The 22,321-nt window shown below is 33.4% G+C and overlaps 1 protein-coding gene and 2 pseudogenes across 3 annotated transcripts; 2 read left to right on the forward strand and 1 right to left on the reverse strand.

Annotated features, from left to right (window-relative positions):
* Window positions 1-4,525: 4,525 nt before the first annotated feature.
* Window positions 4,526-18,921, forward strand: LOC120217693 (annotated as a pseudogene).
* LOC120217395 lies at window positions 8,551-10,791 on the forward strand (annotated as a pseudogene).
* LOC120217694 lies at window positions 11,802-19,867 on the reverse strand. 3 transcript variants are annotated; one of them, XM_039214762.1, is made up of 7 exons: window positions 19,679-19,867; window positions 18,444-18,793; window positions 18,161-18,237; window positions 18,030-18,066; window positions 12,766-12,907; window positions 12,303-12,618; window positions 11,802-12,096 (listed from the first exon to the last, which is right to left on the reverse strand). In XM_039214762.1, exons 2-7 carry the CDS (start codon window positions 18,790-18,792, stop codon window positions 11,953-11,955), a joined length of 1,065 nt encoding a protein of 354 aa, XP_039070693.1. In that variant the 5' UTR covers window position 18,793; window positions 19,679-19,867; the 3' UTR covers window positions 11,802-11,952. The 3 variants fall into 3 exon arrangements, with proteins under 3 accessions (XP_039070693.1, XP_039070694.1, XP_039070691.1); XM_039214763.1 differs by lacking the exon at window positions 19,679-19,867 and adding an exon at window positions 19,149-19,196; XM_039214760.1 differs by lacking the exon at window positions 19,679-19,867 and having other exon boundaries at window positions 18,444-18,879.
* Window positions 19,868-22,321: the final 2,454 nt, after the last annotated feature.

Below are 22,321 nucleotides of genomic sequence, written 5' to 3' on the forward strand. Positions count from 1 at the left end.
CACAACTTGCCAATGCTCCTTTCCAGGATCATGCATATATCTGCTCACAACCCTAATTGCCTGTGAAATATCGAGTCTCATAGACACCATTGCATACATCAAGCTACCAACAACCCTTGCATATGGAACCTTTGACATGTATTCCCGTTCTACATCATCATTAGGTGACATGGATGCATCGAGCTTGAAATGAGAATCAAGAGGTGTACTAACTGGTTTTGACTTCTCATTCATGCCAAAACGTTTTAGTACCTTCCTCATATATTCTTTTTGAGACAAACAAAGCCTCCTCAATATCTTATCCCTTGATATCTCCATGCCTAGAATCTTCTTCGCTTCACCAAGATCCTTCATCTCAAACTCCCTGTTCAATTGAGTCTTTAGTTTCGCAATTTCTGTCTGACTCCCGGAAGCTATCAGCATATCATCAACATAAAGAAGAAGATATATATAGGATCCGTCTTGTAGCTTGCCTAAATACACACAATGATCATATTTGCTTCTTGTGTACTTCTACCCTATCATAAACTTGTCAAATCACTTGTACCACTGCCTTGGAGATTACTTCAATTCGTACATCGATTTTTCCAATTTGCACACCATATTTTCTTTTTCAGCAACTTTGAATCCATCTGGCTGAGTCATGTAGATTTCCTCATCCAAGTCTCCATGTAAAAATGCAGTTTTTACATCCATCTGAACTAGTTCCAAATCCAACTGCGCTACCAAAGCCAACAAAATTCTGATGGAGGAATGTTTTACAATTGGAGAAAATACTTCATATAATCAACTTCCTCCGTTTGAGCGTAGCCTTTAGCCACCAATCTTGCTTTGTAGCGGATGTTATTATTGTCAGCAAATTCATCTTTCTTTGCATATACCCACTTGCACTCAATTGCCTTCTTTCCCTTCGGAAGACTAGCTAGTTTCCACGTCTGATTCTTTTGAAGGGATTGCATTTCTTCATTCATGGAGATTCTCCACTTTTTATATTCTGAACTTTGGACTGCTTCATTAAAAGTGGCAGGAACGTCATCAATTGCAATTGGTGATGCAAAAGAGACCATATCAGCATAACGAGCAGGTTGTCTAATGGTCATATTTTCCTTTCTGAGTGCAATTGATTCATGTCGTTGTGGAGGTTCTTGGGTCTGAACCTCTTCTTCATATGACTATTCTTCTACCATAGGAGAGTCAACATCAGTTTTTTTACTGGCTGGGTCAATTCTGCTTTCTTCAAACTCCACCTGTTTGAGAGTTCTATCTGTCTGCTCCAATTTTTCTGAAGTCACCTTTCTCAACATGGTAGATTCATCAAAGGTAACATCCCTGCTGAAGATTATTTTCTTTGTTTCTGGACACCAAAGATGATAGCCTTTCACACCAGAAGTGATCCCCATAAAGATTGCCTTCTTTGCTCTTGGATCCAGGTTTGACTCCTTAATATGGTAGTATGCAGTAGAACCAAACACATGTAAGGAATGATAATATGTAGCAGGTACTCCAAACCATTTCTCTAATGGTGTTTTACCACCAATAGCAGTCGATGGTAAGCGGTTGACAAGGTGACAAGCATAGACCAAAGCCTCAGCCCAAAATTCTTTGCCTAACCCAGCATTAGACAACATACACCGAACATTCTCCACTAATGTCCGGTTCATACGCTCTGCCACCCCATTCTGTTGTGGTGTAGATCTGACAGTGAAATGTCTGACAATACCTTCTTCTTCATAGACTTTCAGAAATGGATCATTTTTGTACTCTCCACCATTGTCTGTACGAAGACGTTTGATTTTTCTGTCTGTTTGAGTCTCCACCATCTTTTTTTATTTAAGGAAAAATCCTAGCACCTCATCATTTGTCTTCATTGTATACACCCAAACTCTCCGGGAAAAATCATCAACAAATGTGACATAATAGTGTGTTCCTCCCAATAAAGTTGTCTTGGAAGGCCCCCATACGTCTGAATGAACATAATCCAAAATACCTTTAGTATCATGGATTGCTGTTCCAAATTTCACCCTCGTCTTCTTCCCTTTGATGTAATGCTCACAAAAAGCTAATTTGTAAGCCCGAGCACCCTTCAATAATCCTTAATCTATCAGCAATTTCAAGGATTTTTCACCAATATGCCCTAAGCGCATATGCCATAACCTGGTTGCTTCTGACTCCTGTTCATCAGTAGAAGTTGCCACTGCTGCTGTCCCAACAATTGTACTACCCAGAAAGTAATACACATTGTTTCTTTTTCAGATTCCCTTCATTATCACCAGTGCACCAGAGATAATCCTCATAATCCTATTTTTTGCCCTCACTTCTAAACCTTTTGACTCTAAGGTTCCCACAGAGATGAGATTTCTCATTAAATCTAGTACATAATGGACACCTGTTAAGGTTCTGATTGATCCATCCTGATTCTTTAAGCGAATTGAACCAATCCCAAGTGTGTCAAGAGGGGAATTATTTGTTGTGTAGACAATTCAACCTTTTAGTTCTTTAAAATCAAAGAACCATTCTCTATTGGGGGTCATATGGTGGCTACAAGCTGAATCTAACAGTCATGAACTGGAATAGCTGGTTGATGGCGTAGCTGCGAATGCGAAATCTGAATCTGCATCATCATACTCAACCACATTTGATTATGAGATATCCTTTCCCCTTTCAAGTTTGCCTTTATTCTTTAGCCTGTGACATTCTTTCTTCCAGTGCCCTTTTTCTCGACAATAGGCACATTCATCTTTGCTCAATATGGACTTTGACTTCGATCTCCCTCTCTTTCCTTTATGCTGACTCTTCAAACGGCCTCTAACAACAAGAGCTTCTGCTTCGACACTTGTGTTTTCTTGTTGGTCTTTCTTTCTCAATTCATAACTATACAAGGCAACAGTTACTTCACTGAGAGACACATCAACCTTCCCATGAAGTAGAGTAGTTTCAAGATACTCAAACTCATCAGGAAGTAATCCCATCAACATCAGAGCCAGATCTTCATCTTCAAAAGTCACGTCCATATTTATCAGATCAGTCACCAGCTGATTAAAGCTAGTAATGTGATCATTCATAGTGGTACCTGGTACATAGTTGAAGCAAAACAATCTCTTTTTCATCTAGAGCTTGTTTTGACCGTTTTTCTTCAAAAATTTCTCCTCCAGTGCCTTCCACAATTTACTTGCAGAAGTTTCCTTAGAAAATGCATACTTCTGACACGATCGAATAGTACCACTGTCAATCTATTTATCATCTTCCATTCTTTCTTCTCAACATCATCTGGTTTCTCTCTTTCAATAGCAATGTCTAGACCCTGCTGAAATAGGGCATCTAGGACCTCACTTTGTCACATGTCGAAATGATCGGTGCCATAAAAAATCTCCACTACAAATCTAACATTTGTCACAACATTTCTTGCAGATGTTTTTGTATCGTCTGTCATTTCTGCTACAAACTCTATTTAATAGTTGTCAATGCGGAATGTCAATTATCCCAAGGGAATTTTTCCTGAGGTGGAAGATCAGCCTAAGCCACAACCACAGAGCATACTAAAATAAACCAAGAGCGCTGATACCAATTGTTAAGGAATTCGGGTTAATTTCCATCAATAATAACAAATTCACCTTGAAAACTATTATCTAGGTGACTAGTGTGAAAACGATTGAACTAAAAATCACCCCAAGGTAGATTCTCAGGAAAGATGAGGGGTCACAGTGGTCCCTTTCAAAACCCACTTTCCTTAGACAGAACTACCAAGACAAGTAATTTTAATAGGACAATAATTAATAACAACTATACCTGATAATAGCTATTAAATAGACATAAAAGAGAACACCAAAATTTAACGAGGTTCAGCCAAAATTATGCATATGTCCTCGAACACTACTAAAATAATATTTCATTAATAGAGGAAATATTACAAAGAGAAAAAGAGTACAAATAGGCTTTAATAGTGAAAAGACTTATATTTGTGGGATGTTTAACTAAGGAGGAAAAGGGCTCTATTTATAACAAAAGAATTTCCCCTCATCGTTATACACAACCAATGTTGGATTTTGCCAAAAAACCAACAATATGCTTGTTGTCAACTTATTAAGAAAACTTTGAATAAGTACTACATTGTAATCATCTATACTATTAAAAAAATAGTGGTATTCATTGGTTAACCACCAATTTAACCCTTCTAATTAAGTAGAGTTAATATTTTACATATTTGTAAAGAACAAAACTAGATGCATCAACAGATTATATAACCTAATTGTTAAACTATTTTAATGGCCACTGCCACAATTGATTATTTGTTTTCCTCCAAGGGTCCATTGGGAAACTAGAAGCAACTTGTTGACTGTTAGATTTCTCTACCTCTACTACTACACCAATTCACCAGTCGTGAAGCATCCAAGAATAGCAGCACAACCACCAATAAAATTTTGGTATTACTCAACAAATTTATTGTTGTTCCACTAAATTATTCATAAATCATTTGATTAAATCATAAGATGTATAAGTTGCGTTCTGAAATTGGAGAAGTTCTTGAGTTGACTAGTAGTCATGTCTTGGTTAGCAAGAATTTTCCTACCTTATATACAACACAGAAAGTGTAAGATTTACATCAGAAATCAATGGCAACCCAGTTGAAAAAAAATGGGTTTGGGTTCCTTTTTCTTGATATTGGCTTCACTAACATGCCTCTCTTCTAGCCTTCCCATTGAATACTCCATAGTTGAACATGACGTCAATGCATTCCTTTCGGACCAAAGGGTGTCGGAGATCTTAGACAGTGGAAAGATAAACATCGGAAAGTGTACCAGCACGCCGAAGAGGCTGAAAAAGTGTTTGAAAATTTCAAGGCGAACTTGAAGTATATACTCGAGAGGAATTCAAAGAGAGAGTCGAACAAAGGGGAACATCATGTGGGATTGAACAAGTTCGCTGATATGCGCAACGAGGAGTTCAGAAAAGTGTACTTGTCAAAGGTGAAAAAACCTTGTGATGCACCATCCTCCTTGGATTGGAAGAACCATGGAATTGTGACCGGAATCAAGGATCAAGGCTCTTGCGGTAAGTTTTATTTATGCCAATGTACAACTATAGAAATCATGTATTCAGCTACTCTTCATGTGTGTTTTAAGTCCATTGTCCTATGTTTATAGGAAGTTGTTGGGCGTTCTCATCGACCAGAGCCATTGAAGGAATAAATGCCTTGGTTACCAGAGACCTCGTTAACCTTTCGAAACAAGAACTCGTGGATTGTGATAGCAGCAACTATGGGTGTGATGGAGGATACATGGACTATGCTTTCGAATGGGTTACAAACAACGGCGGCATCGGCACAGAAAGCGACTAACCCTACATGGTGTGGATGACAAATGTAACATCACCAAGGTATGATTCATTTGGTTTGCAATAGTTGAACAAGTTCTTCCATTCTACCTACTCTTACTGATCTAAGTCCACTATATTGGCACTGTTTAATCAGGAGGAAACCAAGGCTGTATCCATTGATGGCTATCAAGATGTAGAGGAATCAGACAGTACTCTCTTATGTGCTATTGCTCAGCAGCCTATTAGTGTGGGAATTGATGCATCCTCTATTGATTTTCAACTTCATATCGGTGTAAGTATTTGTTTTGAACCCCGAGTTTCTTTTTTAAAACCGATATGCTTAGGGATGAAATTTGTATATCTTTGGCATGTATGACTAGGGAATATACGATGAGAGCTGCTCGGATAATCCCAACGACATCAATCATGCTGTTTTAATCGTCGGCTATGGTTCAGAAGGCAGTGAAAAGTATTGGATGGTGAAGAATTCATGGGGAACAAGCTGGGGGATGGATAAATATTTCTGTCTAAAAAGAGATGTTGATTTACCAAATGGTGTTTGTGCTGTCAATGCCATGGCTTCTTATTCAATTAAACAATCCTCTTCACCATCCCCTTATCCATCGCCAAGTGTTCCTCCGCCACCGCCGCCGTCTCCGCCGCCCCCACCACCACCTCCATCTCCTTCACCAAGTGAATGTGGGGACTTCTCCTATTGTCCAAGCAATGAGTCATGCTGTTGCCTTTTCGAATTCTATGGTCATTGCTTCATATACGGCTGCTGTGCATATGAAAACATTGTTTGTTGTAGTGGAACCAAGTACTGCTGCCCTGCTGATTACCCCATTTGTGATGTCCAAGAAGGACTCTGCCTCAAGGTACAAAAAAAAACCAATCTTTAATATCCAAATTTAACTGTAAATTCATTCGAATTCATCATAAGCAACTCTTTTGTCTGCAACAATTATGATTCAGAACACTGGAGACTATCTGGGAGTAGCAGCTGGGAAACGAAAGATAGCTAAACACAAGCTGCCATGGACGAAAACAGAGCAAACAGGCAAGACAAACCAACCTCTGCAATGGAAAAGGAACCCTTTTGCTGAAATCAGGGTTTTAAAAAACGATCCGTGACCGTGATTTCGGCCGCGATATAACGGTTTCACCGCTGTCCGAGTTACCCGCGACGGCCGCAATAGCGTCTGCGATAGCCGTAATAGCACCCGCGACGGCCACAATCACGGTAAATCCGAAATAACCGAAAACGCGACCGCGACCGCGATTTGAAACCCTGGCTGCAATACGCTGAAACAGTAAAAATCTCTGAAAACATTGAAGGTTGTTTTGTTTATTTCTCCAGGCTTGCTTCATGATGAGCACATGCTGATGTTGCCTTATTCAAAACCATGAATCAGGACCATATTAATGCAAAAACCCTACTTTTAACTCTTGACTATTAAGGATGAAATTATTCACCTACATAGATTTGTTCAATGAACAGTTTTGAAACAGATCGATTATGTCCTAATTTTTATTCGAAGGGATTTTCTCATTAAAAACAAAAGATAGCATTAGGTTAAAGTCTTGGATTCTAATGTAAGTAAATGTGTATTAACTTTTGATCAAGGGGCATGAGATTGTAGGTAGTTTAAATATTGTAAGCAATAGAAGAAGAAAAAAAATCTCACGATTATACTTTTATAGAAGAGATATAATCACCAAGTAGACATAATTTTCTTTTTATAATTTAAGATAAATATAAAATATCATCTATTTAAATATTCTTAACTATTTAATAATAAACGTTCAGACACCTACATATTTGCCAAATTAAAATCTTCTTATTTAATATTATATCAAAATATGTGTAATTTTAAAAATATATAATACATGATGATAAATTCAATTTTTACATTTTTTATTATTTTAATATATTTATTATTTTAAAAACATGTGTAATTTTCTATCGATTTTTTTAATGAAAATATCAATTAAAATACTAATTTTTAATGACATTGATATTATAATATACACGACTTCACATATTTCATGTTATATCAAAATATGTGTACTGTTTTGCCTTTTTATTCCTTACATAACATTTAAATACAATAATTAACCCACTATTTATTTTATATAAAAACTGATTTCCCTTTATGACTCAAGCGTCTGTTGGCTTTTTTTTTTTACCCAATAAGGATAACATGTTTTTTATTTAGCCTGTTAGGTGTATCTCGGTCTATATTTTAAGATTTACGATATTTTTATAGTATTCTTGAAAATATAATTTTTTATTAAAATCTATTATATCGAAGCAAAAAATTAAAATAAAAAAAATATTTTTTATTGAAAGTCCTCCCCTCGACATAACGAATTTCATGTTACTGTAAAAAATACTATATTCCCAAAATAAATTTGTACTTACCCTATTAAACTAAATAAAAAACCCATATACGTTGTACAATTTTACCGCGTCTGTCAACTAAAATGCAAAATAATACATAGAAATCAAAGCTCAAGAAACGAAAGAACCCATCCCTCTCTCCTTCAGTCACAGGTATGCCTCCCTGTCTCTTGTTTATGTAAATACCACTTGCTTCAAGAAATGTTTATTTTGTTTAAAGGTTGAAAGGAATATTGGGCTTATGTTAAAGCTAAAGATTCTTGTTTTCTTTCTTGGTTTGATAATCTTGAAAATGAGATGAATTATGGGTCATGGTTTTAGTTTTGTAGATTGTTATTGTACATGAAGTTTTTCAAGTTAGTAAGATCAAGCTATTTATAACGTATAACTATCTTCAAGGTTTTACCAAGTTCTTGATCAGGTTTGTTTAAATTTTTTTTTCTTTTTTTGAAATGCACCTACTTTTCTTGGTGATGCTGCCAATAATCAATATGGCAGAGTAGATAAATTCTCATTTGATTTCTCATAACCTTAATTTAATGTCCGAGTTCACCAGCCTTACAAATTATCACCCTTTACTTAGCATGAATGTTTTGAAATTCACATGTCTCATTGTCTTGCTTATATATCTTTAGCAGAGATTAGGGAGGTGTAAAGAATATTGAGTGCTCATTGCTGTGAGTTAGGTTCTTCAAGTAATTAGTCTTGGCATATTTTCAGGATTCTGGCAAAATTGTGACATGGAGGTATTTACCATGGTTTTATCATCCAACATTTTTTCATCAGGCGTGTCATGTTTTGTAACGGTGAATCGTATTTAGAAGGAAAGTGTGATGGATGAAAAAAAATTAAATTTCAATGCACCACTTTTATCTGTGAGGCGGATTTCTGCAGCATCTGCCTTTTCATGTAGAGATAAGCAGAAGATAATGGAGAATTATCCCCACATAGAACGATACACTGCTCCTTCCAATAGCTCGGATGTGAGTTTGGATCTGGAAACCAGACCTGTTGCAGTACCTTTTATATGGGAGCAGATCCCAGGGAAAGCAAAAAGTGGCATTGACGGTGACCTTCAGCCAAATAAGGAAGCTTTTGGTAGGGTTTTGTGCAAGTATCCTGTGGAGAAAGACTTTGAAAAATCAGAATCTTGTTAGGCTCCAAACCGAAACAGACTCCGAGAATGATGATGGTGCTTATTCTGATGCACTTGAGACCTTGTCCCCAACATATTCATTCTCCATGAATTGAAGTGTAAGCAGTCTAAGTGGACCAGATTTTCCAGTTTCAAAACCGTCAGGAACATTCTCAACTGATCCACAAACTTTGGATTTTATGATGACTCGCTTTTTACCTGCTGCCAAGGCAATGACTCTGGTGACACCTCAGTATGCTTCAAGGAAGCAATCTATGGCACCCGAATGTTCTAAAGAGGTTAAGAAAGAGGTTGTTCAGGACAGGAAACCTTTAGAAAACCAATATGGGTCAATTGTCATTCCGTGTTACAACAAAGATGATGATGATGAAGAGACCGAAGATGAATGCGATGATTTTAAGGATTTCGGCAATATATCAAGAAATGCTTGTGGCTTATTGCCTCGATTATGCATTAAGAACTCTATGTGCCTCTTAAATCCTGTGCCAGGATTAAAAGTTAGGACCCAATCTTCAATGTCTTCTACTCATTAGGTTGCAAAGCCAAGCAAAGCCTACATGAAGTCCAACGGTCAAATTGTTGAGCAGGTCAGTATGGATCTTTCTTCTTTATTCCTTCAAATAACTATTCTATGTTCTTTCTGTAAGTGTTAGATATTCGAATGCATTGTTCATGTATTTTATTATTTCATATCTTTGCAGAATATCTGTGATTTTGTTTATAAGAACAAATCATGTTGTGGAGTTCAATCCCCTGGGTTTTCAGAGAACAAATCAGATAGTGCAGCACAATCACTCAGACTCCTAGAGGACAAATCGGATAATGGAGTTCAATCACCTAGGCTATCAGAGATTAGGAAAAACATGGCATGTGGATCAAATCACTTTGCTAGCTCAAATGACCAGCAGATAATTAATAGGTCTCCTCCCGAAAGGCTTGCAGGTGGTGCTCGCATTTCTCCCTATCGTAGAGAGAGACCTCGATCTCCCTTCGGCAGAGAAGGGTTTCTTGGCATGCCTAAAAAAGCTGATAGATTTAAAGCCAATGTGTTTTATGGCAAAAGCAATGATAACTCGCAAGAATTAATAACCTATCCGAGAACCAGGCAAGGATCTATGAGCCCTGCAGTTGAGAAAACACTGTATGTAGATGTTGTAATTTTTTTTTTTGAAAATGCATGTTCAAATTCCAATTCCTCAGATACCAACGCCCAAATGGACTCCATCGGAAAGCATTCTGATACCTCAGTTATGAGTAAAATGCTAGAAGAAACTGCTATTGCGGAGTGTTCTCTTCAATATATAAAAGGTCTCTGTCTTTCGGATGAAAAGGGAGTACCAGAGTATGAAATCACAGGCTCAATGAATTCCAGTTGCTGTTCTTTCTCCAGCAAACCAGAGTATGGAGGGTTGGATACGTTATATGAATCCTTTGAGCCTATTAAAGTTAGAGCTTTAGGAAGTGCAACGCTTAGTGATGACTATGATTCAAGAGTAGTTGATCAAGGAGAAGCTAAGGCTGGTTCTGGCTGTTCTCCTCTTCCTCCATTACCAAAAACACCATCCCAGTCTTGGCTTAAGTGTGCACTGCCTTCAGTGATACCAAGAAATTCATTTTTGCAGTCTTACAGTACTCACTATAATCATGAAAAACATGAACCTAAGATACCTGCTACTGATGCCAAGTGGGAAACAACTGTCAAAACTTCTCAGTTGCATCACGATCACGCCCGCTATTCTGAGGTATCTTATCATTCAGTAAGGATGATATTGTCGATTTTAATCACAGTTTCAATTTGAAAATACTAACACTTACTTCCTTAACAGGAACTAGTAACTCACTTTTCCCAGCACTGAAATTCTTGCACTCATTGCCTTGGTTCCAGCAGTTTGGATTCAACATGGTGAGAGCTGGTTAAGAGATTTTGCAGCAGCCTACCATTTATATTTTCTTCTTTCTTCCATGATTTTGCACTGAAATTATTACGCTCGCCAAGTGTATTTTTGTTTGCTCCTGTTGTTGTAAGAGCTTTGTGGAATATTTATTTCTTCATTTCCTACATCCACCGTCACTGCACGTTGAGGTAATTGTTAACACCAAAGTAAGATTCAGATCTAATAATGACCAGAAACATATTTTGAACTTGAAATCTTGTAGTTCCTATGGTGTTTTATCTTACACAGGAAGCAACACGTTACAGGCTTTTTTTTTTATGTATTTTCGTGGTCTGCCATATTTTGTAGCTCAACTTTATCCAAAGTACTAGTTAATTAGCAAAGCAATTTAATCCCCATATTTTGATGTTATATGTATTTAATAAATATAAAAAATAAATAAATATGTGTTATACATTTATTATATTTATATTTATGATTTTATTTTCAAAACAATATGCATTTTTTAAATTCAAACATGTTTAGGAAGTATTCTCTTTTACTAATCACTAGAATTTAAAGTTTAAAATTTTAGGGATAAAAGATAAATTAACCAAAATTTTACTATAATTTTTGTTTAAATGATAAGTATATTTTGTAACCCTCAAATAAGTTTTCATTCGTTAAAAAGATATCAATCTTAAGAGTCACAATGATATTTTAAACTTTTTCTTACGTAATAGACTCTCAAATTTAATTATTTCATTCGGTTTTAAATGTGAACCATGAAAATTATATTAAAAAATAATAATTTTATGGGTGTTGAGTGCATACCTAATACAAAACAACTATGATGATGATTAGATATTCAAAAAACATACTCGATTTTCAAAAATTTTATTTTTCAAAACCTAAAAAACGATTTCGACACCTAGTCTATGTTTAACACAAAAGGATTCAAAAGGAAAAACAAACACTATGGTTTATAAATTGGCTCTAGGGCAAGTACTTATAAAGATCTCACTTGCTGTGGGTTTATATTTTACATGGCCAGATCCTTCCCCAAGTACTCACCCTCTTTCTGCCTGGTCTACAACTTTTTTATTAATCTGTGTATGCGTGTACTCCAACATATATATTCGTTTAGGGCAATTCTTTTGAACCATTTCTTTTTTACTTGATTATAGCCTGGGTAAATTTTGATGTTATGAAAGTGAGAGGTGGGTGCTGATTTCCTGGGGGTCTTTGCAATGGGTCTTCGTCTCACCTTCAATTCCAGTTATTTGGCTTAGCCTTAACTGCAGATCCGGCAACCAGTCCCTGTCTTTCAGCTTTTTATCCTGCTTCAACTGCAGTTCCAATAACGAACCAATGATTTATTTTAAAAAGTAGTTTTTGTTAATGAAAATACATGAAAGTTGTGCAATAGGCATGCATGAACATAGTGTCAAAATATAAACCCTAAAAATATATCCTAAAATAGCATTTTTAGCTTTCATGATCATGAATAACCAATTAAACATCCTGTAGGTCAAGGTCCAGCAAGAGTTATTACCTCAAGCAAAAACGGGGTCTCGAGCTCCGTGCGACATCTATCGAAGTTGCTCAAGGTATCGTGATTTTCAGGCGCCCCAACTTTCTTGTGTCCTTCAGTTGGCCATATGAAGTAGCCTCTTCCATCTGAGACTGGTCTTCTGCAAAAATATTGTGATGGAGATTGCGAGAACATGTCAGCAAAGCTGCCATTAAACCTCCATCTATCACCTGTGGTTTCAAAAGGATGCCACCTCTTCCCATCAAGTGATCGCCAAGTTTTCATCGCTCCAATTCGCATGCTCGTATCCATTCCATGAATTCGGTTTGTCTTGTGCCTATATAAAAAGAATTAAGAACTCAATGTTGTGATCTCCTAGAATACTCGGGTTCAAACACTTGCGTCTATAGAGTGTGCATGAATTGTCAATTAACTAAAAATATTTTGAATAAAAAAACCCGAGAAACTTTGTAGAATGGATAACCTTGGAAAAGTAGCTTTGAGATCTAATGGCGGTTGGTAGCAAGGAGAGTCTCTGGCTAAAACAAATCCACCATTTTCCATTCTGAAATGCTGCAACAATTTTTCATCCCTTCCTTGATTTCCTCTATTTCTTTGGCTCAAAACTACATAACAAATGCAAAGCTTTGTTATTTGAATATGTAATACAACTATTTACCCTAAATTCTTTGTGACTATTGAAGTGCAGATTACATTTGCTGTTTTCTCTTTTTATTTTTCTCTTTGTAACTCATTTCCAGTAGTTTATTTTTTCTATAATTAAGTATTTATCTCTATATCGTAATATTTCAATTATTTAATTAAATTTTATTTTTTATCGTTTATCATCGTTCATGAATTAGGCCATGATTCGGTAATTATTCAAGTTTTAATGCCCAAGTTAGGGTTTGACTCAATTTCTGGGGAAGCCTAAATGTAAATCATTTTTCAAAATATTAAAATATTTGTGTATTAAATTTAATATTTTTATATTTAAATATATATTTGGTACATGGATTAGATACATTCTTTCTGGTTATATATCGGAAGAATTTTTACTCTCAAGGTAACTTTAATTTCATCCTACTTTTCATACTTTTATTAACGATGTTAAATTTTAATTATAATGACGAATCAACGTAAGATGTGATCTTATTTATGTCTCTTTGATTAACTAATCTAGCTTTACCCATTGGTTTATTTTCATTGAACCTTGGATAACTTCTTCATTTTATCATGAGATTATTTTATTTGTTTTTTTAGTATAAAATCATGGTATTTCACTCCCACTTTAAACGTTTTTCATTTGTTTACTCATATTTTGTTTTCAATTTGAGTGAAAATTTTCTTAAAACTATTCAAATAAATGTATATATTTGTCATTGAAATGAGGTTTACAATCGATACAACATCCGTGATGATTTGGTTTTATTATAACAATCTTCTATTATAAAACTTCAACCAGACTCATTTTTACAATTTTTAAGATTTATATAAAGAATATATTTTTTAAGTGTTTTACTCATTAAATTTATGTGATTTGAAATTTTTAACTTGTTTTTTTTAATTCTAATTTTATAAATTTTGTACATTTTTTTTAAAACATGCATGATGACATTATCATTGACGTTATCAAAAGCTAACACAATTAATAAAAATACAAAAACAATGAATAAAATTTAAATTTAAATACCAACTTAGGAGTAAAAGTTCTTTAATTATCCCCTTAGAAGAAGGTTCCTAGTTCATAATTCAAATGTATATTTAATTCATGTTTTTATTATTAAATTTATATTACAATAAACTTTTCTATGGTTTTGATAGTTCAATTTATGTCTTATATATTTCTTTCGATCATAGGTCCTTTGAAAGGCTTTTACTCCATTTCTATCATTACTGTGCCAAAGAAGTAAAATCATAATTATGTTAAGGATTTAGGGTGCGTTTGGTTCACGGAATGTAAGATTACCAGTGAGAATAAAAGATTATCAGGGAATAGGATTACTGGGAATGTTGTATTTTGTGTTTGGTTGGTTTAGCAGGAATGTAAGATTACCGTGTTTGGTTAAAGGAATAAAAGATTATTGGAATGTATATTTGACAAAATTGTCATTATATATTTGTATAATATTACAAATTGTAAAATATTTATATATTTTATTTAAAAAATTAAATTCATAATATTTATATAATTTTTTTTTACAAAATTAAAAATATAAAAATGTTTAATGAAAGGGTAAAAAAAAATTAACCCCTGAACTTCATATAAAATTTTAATTATAGATTTTTTTTTGTAAATCTAAAATAATTTAAAGATAAATTTGTAATTTAACCTTCGTAGAATTTTTATTATTCAATGACAGAAAAATGATATTTTTGAAAGAAAAAAAAATTAAGGGCATTTTAGTCCAAAACGCCGGTAATGTTACAATACCTAAGGGAAGGGAGGTAATGACATTCCCGGTAATATACCCAAAAAAAATCTACTATTAGTAATAAAACATTACCGGGAATGTAACATCCCAAAATACGGGTTAGTGATTAAATTGTAAAGTTTCAAAATTTGGTGATTAAAGTAAGATGATTGAATAGTTCAATGATTTGTTCATAAATATTTCCTGAAAGTTATTAGTAATTATCAAAGGAATTAAGGGGAAAAATGGTCATTTATCATGAAAGATATTTTTTTTATCTCTTTATGAAGAGATAAACGTTGGGGGAGAGTATTTAGAAAACTCTTCTTCTTCTTACCTTCTTCTTCTCCAACGTGCAGAGCATAAGGTAAAGGTTTTCTAATTTCTTGATTATTTGTTAAATTAAAGGTTAGGTTTGGATCATTAGATGATAAATAAGCTTAAGGAAAGCTTAAGTTGTCTTATAATCAAAAGATGAAGAAGTTATAAGAGATTTAAGAAAACGAGTTTTTATATGAAATCATGGAAAAGAGTTGATAAGTTGAATTTGAAGTTAAATTTGACTTGTCATCATGTTAATTAAGGAATATGAAGTGTTAGAATTGTATTTAGAACATATTGAAATTTGATTATGATTCTTGAATTACATATGAAGGATAGGATTTTGAAGTTATAGATGATTTTCATGGATATAAGTTGGTTTAAGTAATGTTGGTTTAAATAATTGTAGTTGAGTTTAATGACATGATAGGGGTTTAAAATAGAAGAATTAAGTGAAGAATTGATGATTTTCGGGGTTAAAATACAATTTCTGGGTAGAGGGAACTGATACCCTATGAAGGGAATCGATTCCCCCTCTTGGACGAAAATTCCAGTATGTGCAGGGGGAACAGATTCCCTCCTGGGGGGTATCGATTCCTCGGGAACAGATTCCCCCTAAATGAAAAAATGGAATTTGATTCATTAAACCGATTTAAGTTATTAACATCAAGTTTAAAATTTAGGCTTCTGATAGTTGTTTTGAAATGATATATATTTATGTAGATATTGAGCCTAAACAAGTTCCGGAATAATCAAAAGATTATAATCGAATCAAAGCAAGGCTAAGGTGAGTGCAATTTTAATTGTACTTTTATTATTGAACGAACATTGGCTTGCGATGAGCCAATGATGGAGTTACTATGGTAAGAAGTGACTCCTAAAATGTTATTTGATATGTGATTCTTATATGTACATGAATACATGATATGCATAAACATAAGAGCATGAAACATAAGATATATGATATGATATACATGATTATATGCATATGTGATATATATGCTATGAGATATGACCAATGTGAAATGAAATAAGCTATATGAATATATGAAATGACATATGAATATGCAATATGTGATATGATATGAAATATATGGTTACACATACATGTGGTATGTGACAGAAGAGAAAGAACAAGTGATGAGAAATATATTCATAATAAATGCCCATAGTATATGATACGAGAGCTATAGGTATAGTTGGCATGCCAAGAGTCGAGGGTATTGTAGTCCTTCGGGACGTAGTGGTCCTACGGGACATATATAGCAGTCCTTCGGGACGAATACTGAACAAATGTTCGGTACCCCATGAGGGAATTTATACGAGTTGTGGTGACAGCATTGGTGCACAACCTCAATGTACTCACATACCTCTATTCTCAATAATATACATGGGCAACAACAACAGCAATTGAAATATAAATTAAAGTGAAAGTGATACAAAAAGGTAAGTTTCATGTGTGCATGACTTGATTATATATGTCATAGGAAATATATCCATGCATATTGAAATGTCATGATCAAATGATAATAATGTATATTCATGAATTTGTTGTTAAATGTTTAATTATTTCCTCACTAAGTCTATGACTTAGCATGTAAGTGATTTACACGTAGGTACCAAGAAACGAGAAGAGCAAGAATAGAAGTGGCAATGACAATATTATTACTAGAAGATCAGATCAGAAGTAATCGACAAAGTATGTATTTTGGTGTGTATAGAGTGTTGGCATGTAATAAGTCGTTAATTACGAGTACTCTGATGGAGTTTGTATTTTGTGGTCAATTTTATGTAAATTAACGTATTTTTCTTTAAACAAAGTTTTAAATTTCTCTCTTTTTCAAAAGAGTCAAAGTTTGAAAAGTCAATGTGACACCTCGGACTTGTATTCGAGTCGGGTACGGGTTGGGGTGTTACAGGGAATGAGATTCCCGGCCAACCAAACATGAGAATGTGGGATTCTCATCCACAATCCTTGAACCAAACACCCCCTTAGGGTTTTAAAGGAGTAAATAACTGTGTGCCAAACATTATTGTGAAGAACCAATACGCTTTTGTTGAAGGAAGAAATATAACAAACAATATCCTCCTTGCTCAAGAATTATTTAAAGGCTATCAAATAAAGTCTTTTTGCAATCAATGTAAATTAAGTGGTCACGATAATTAAATGAAGTGTTATTTTTCTTAGAGGTTATGGATCTTTGAGTAATTGTGTTTGCAGGATATGTGCGTTGTCAATGGTTAAGAAAGATTCTAAAAAGATACTATCTTATTATCACGTCAGACTATTCAAAACAAAGTGTTAGAAGCTTATGATTTTCCAGTTGTGTTTGTGAAATGGATTAAGGGGTGTATAACTCACTCAAGGGAAAAATTATTAGATGGATTCGACTCATTATGTCATTCGTGGTCTCAAACAATAAAATCCATCCATCTCATTTTTTTCAAGGTAAACCTTTACCTCTTTCCTACATGTAAATAAAGAGTGAGTAGTTATTTAAAAGTTCATTTGAAATGGATAGATTTTATCAACTAGGACCACAAATGACGCGATTAATCGAATCCATCTAATAATTTCTCCACTCGAGTTTTTATTTCTATTAACGAGTGATTGGTGGATCATTTCAAAGGGTGGGATAAGGGGATCCATTATCTCCTTACCCCTTTGATTTTCCCATAAACGTGTTATTTTGAAAGCTTATGTTGTAACTACTAGTGAAATTCTTCAGTACTAAACTTATTTCAGTTTCGCGGATGATTTATTGATATTCTCGAAGGGAAATATTAAGCCAATTATTAAGATGTTGCACGAGTTTCACAAATATTCTGACCTCAGCTCATTTCATCAAAGAGTGAAATTTTCATGGATTTGCATATCCTAAAGGAACTCGGTGACCAAGTTCTGACCCAAAAAATCAAATTTACTGCATGAAACAGAAAATCAATCCCTGAATATCTATTTCCCTCTTAATTAATTTTATAAGATATACCACAAAAGGGAAAAGAACTTCACCTTGTCCAACTTCACCAAGTTTCTTACTTCGATACATCTGAATCAATAATTCAATATTTTATGAAATAATTGATTCATAAAGGTTAAAACTAACCATTGAAATATCAAATAAAAATGTTGTATTCTTTTACCTGCAAATGACTTTTTACATTGGCAATGCTAAGTCCCTTCACATTCATCAATCGAAGAACTAACTTTGGAGTTGCTCCTGCAACAACAACAACAAAAGAATTACAGTAAATAAACTCTAAAACCCTCAAAATCATAAAAAAATTAAGAAAAGGACACACATATGTATACGTAATCAGGGTGAGACGTAGGATTTTATGATAAAAATGAACTTAGGGAGGCGACTGCTCTTGTCAGGCCCATCGATCCATCTATGTATGTAATGATACTAATATTTGAACTTACTCTCTTGGCCACCGAGCCTTTCGACAGCGTGTAAGAAGGAGAGATGAAGATCAGGAGTCCATTGAAGCCGAGGCAATTTCGACCTAACATATTGCCTTACTGTTCTTTTATCATTATCTTTCTCTCCCATGTCGCCGGAACTCCCTTCGTTCCTCTTCTCGATCTCATCATCTTCTCCTTTGCCATTAATCTTATAATAATGATAATCCTCTTCGCTGCTAGCTTCTTCATTCAAGTCAAAGGATGAACATTTCTGGGAAGAGATGGACATTGCAGCAGATGAGTTCTCAGCTTGTTGATCACTTCCACCCCTCTTTTCTTCATCTTCCATCTCTATCATTTGCTTCATTCTGAGAGAATGAATCATATATCTATAAATGTCGTATATCTACTATATTAACCTACCTATTCCAACATTAATGTAAAAGTTTTACCATGAATGGGAAGGACGTGATTTAGGTAATAGGTTTAACTGCAAGTATTTTACTGGTCAGGGAAACATTAATCATTAGCTTAAACATCATCATCCACCTTTGTACATGGAAGTAGTTTCAAATCTAATGACTTTTTTTTCTTCTCTTCAAAACTTTGCAAATCAGAACATTCCACAAGTTCTCTCTTTTATAAAATACATATGTAAAAACATTGAATGCATTACAGAAGAAGAAGAAAAATGGTGGACCGGGAGACATGTCGCATATTTACATATCGATCTAAATCTGGGTCTAGTGAGTCAGTGAAACCGACATCAAATCTTGATCTGACAGTGAATCTCATCATCGCCATTTTTAAGAGGATGATATTTTGGTTACAGTGACATTAATTATATGTTGTGTAGGTAAGGGAAAAAAACAAAACATGAATGGAGTTTGGATCTGATCTAATAGTTATTATGTTAGAATACAATCAAATCAAGACTTCAGGTAGCATGTAGAAACTGTTTTTCAGTTGTGTATAAACATGAACAATATATGGGAAAGACAGTGGGATAATCGATGTTATGATAAAATAAAAGTTTTGTTTCGGAAATGATTCATTCAAGAAAACCCTTTCAGTTCTTTCTCAGAATACTTATAAATAAATCACTAACATATATACCAGTTTCAAGGAAAAAGAAAATAAATCAATCAGTAGGCATAGGAAAGAAGAACAAATTTAACTAGCTAAAAGAAAATTAAGAAATCAGTGTTATGTTTTTTCTTTTTTTCCTTTTCTTTGGTGTAAAAGATACAAACCATTGATGCTGGAGATTCCTGAAGCCTATGTTCCTTCCATGATGTTGATCATCAGAAAACTCTTCAACTTCAGAATTTCTGAGGACGATATAAAGATATATGTATAGATGGGGAGAGATAGAAGCTTCAACTAGGTCTTCCTTTCAAAGTGATGATAAAGAGAGAGAAAGAAGACCAAAAACAAGGTGCGTAAGGTTTTTCATTGAACTATGATCCTCAAAATTTATAAACTATTATATATATATATATATATAATTTGATCTTCATGATTTTACACGCAAAAAGAAAAAAGTGACGATGGTTTGACACAATGCTATTGCTGGATACAGATGAACTGTAGCATAAATCACGTGACTATTCATCCATATTATTTTTCTCTTAATTCCATGAATAATGAATTCTCCATTGACAGTTGTCTCCCTTGTTAAAAATATCTAAAACCCTTTTATCCCCTTTTTCCTTTCTTCTTTAGGGTGATTAAAATTAGAGATAATTGCATCCGATATCCTTAAACGATCACATTCATTCTAAAATAGTTTATAAACTTTTAAATGTTTTAATTTCATCCCTAAAGTATGACTTTCATTCTAAAATAGTCTATAAACTTTTAAACATAGGAAGAGCAATTCTAAAGGGGAACGGAAAGTTTCAGTTTCATCCCTAAATGATGACTCACATTCTAAATTGATCTTTAAACTTTTGAACACTCCAGTTTCATCTCGAACTATCAATATATGCTAATTATGTTTCATGTTAATAAAATCGTTATAAAATTGTTATAAATGGCATGTAAACACTAATGTGTATAATATAATAATATGATATGTCATAAACAAAAATTAATTTCGGATTTAAAAATAATAATAACTTAATTTTAAATGTAGAAAGAGTTATAAAGAAAATAAAATTAAATTTTTTTAAAAGAACCTTTCAATTTCATTCTAAATATGATTTTGGAGGACGTGACACAACATTAATCATCGTTTAATGACATATCATATTATTACAAAATACACATTAGTGTTTATATGGCAATTAACATTTTTTAACAATTTTATTAATAGAGGACTTGACTAGCATATCGATAGTTTAGAGATGAAATTAGAATGTATAAAAGTTTGGGGACTAATTTAGAATGAAGGTTATAGTTTGAGGATGGAATTGGAATATTTAAAAGTTTAGTGGATCAATTTAGAATAAAAGTCATAATTTTAAGATGAAATTGGAACGTTAAAAAACTTGATAATCAAATTAAAATGATAGTCATAATTTAGAGATGTATGGTTAATTTACTCGTAAAATTAATTGGTTGACCTTGGTTGGTAAGGTCTTTAAGCAACTCCTTTTTTCTTAGTGTTAAATGTTAATTCAAGTATTATTATCATTAACATTATGAGATTATTGTGAGGAAAAAAATGTAGTGGTCATTTTCTTCATCAAAACCCATCAATCTCTTCCTACCTAAACAAGGACTTTTCTTTTCTTGATTAAACAACAATGATAGTCATTGAACTTTCAGAATGCTTGCACTTTGGTCACTAAAGAATACTTGCATTTTGACCATTGTTATGATTAATGTTTGAGTTTGGCTTGACTCTTTTTTTTTTTCATAAAATATATATTTGCAAAGAAAATTATAGTAGTGACTGATGTGAAAGTATCTCTTAATAGAAATGACTTTTAAAAAAAATTCATTGATTAAAGTATAAATGATCTAAAAGTTTAGTGATTACCAGTATATTTTTTTCTTTATTTATAAAAGTAGCATATTATTGCCTTGTCCCATGTTTAGAGTCTTAATTTTGAGTGCAAATATAACATATATTATTATGATTTTGACAATGTATACATAGTTTTCCAAATATGAAAAGAAAAATGGGTCATTCGTGTAGGAACTATTGTAGGGCGAAACAACAACAAAAATTTAGTCAATTTCGGTGGGTCTCATCTCCTCTATTCAAACCATGTTGCTCTGCTAACAGCTGAATAAATGAGCTCTCAACACTATTCGACATATAGAAAATTTTTAAAACAATGATTCTTTTATATATAAAAAAAACCTTAAAATTTTATAAACTTTGATTCAAAATCTTATATTCAAATATCACAGATAAGAATATATATATAAAAAATAGATGTCCCTTTTTCCCATATATATGGGGTAAGGGGGAGGTAAGATAGTTTAATTAATTAACATAAATTATTTCATTAGAATTTTTAAAACTTTGCAAGCAATTTAGTGTGAATGAAATAGTGAAATATAATTTATTATTTACAATAAAGAAATAGTGAAATATACATATGTGTGTGAAAGATGCATATATATATATATATATATATATATGTATATGGGTAAATTATATGTTTAGTATCTCAATTATCACTTTTGTTCCATTTTAGGCACCTAACTATTTTTTGTTTTAAAATCATATCTAGTGTTTAGTTTTAATTTCATTTTGGTTACCCATCGTTAAAAAATTAATGGTGATGTTGACGTGTCACCATAAAAAAATGTCACGTTATCATTGTAAAAAAACATTTCATCAGTTCTATTATTTTTTAAACATTAAGTGACCAAAATGGAACAAAAGTAATAGTTGGGATTCTAAGTGTTGTTTACCATATATATATACATGTTTAATG

This window comes from Hibiscus syriacus, unplaced genomic scaffold (genome assembly GCF_006381635.1).
Source record: "Hibiscus syriacus cultivar Baekdansim isolate YM2019G1 unplaced genomic scaffold, ASM638163v2 tig00110187_pilon, whole genome shotgun sequence".
NCBI classification, from domain to species: Eukaryota; Viridiplantae; Streptophyta; class Magnoliopsida; order Malvales; family Malvaceae; genus Hibiscus; species Hibiscus syriacus.

Bases quoted from the DNA above. Each gene is read 5' to 3' on its own strand.
- LOC120217694 (XM_039214760.1), bottom strand. From the start codon at position 18,810: ATGATTCATTCTCTCAGAATGAAGCAAATGATAGAGATGGAAGATGAA. The intron at 12,908-18,029 runs GTGAAGTTCTTT...TTTGTTATGTAG, and splicing joins ACTTGGTGAAGTTGGACAAG to TTTTGAGCCAAAGAAATAGA. The intron at 12,097-12,302 runs GTAATAACTCTT...TTGGAACTGCAG, and splicing joins AGACCCCGTTTTTGCTTGAG to TTGAAGCAGGATAAAAAGCT.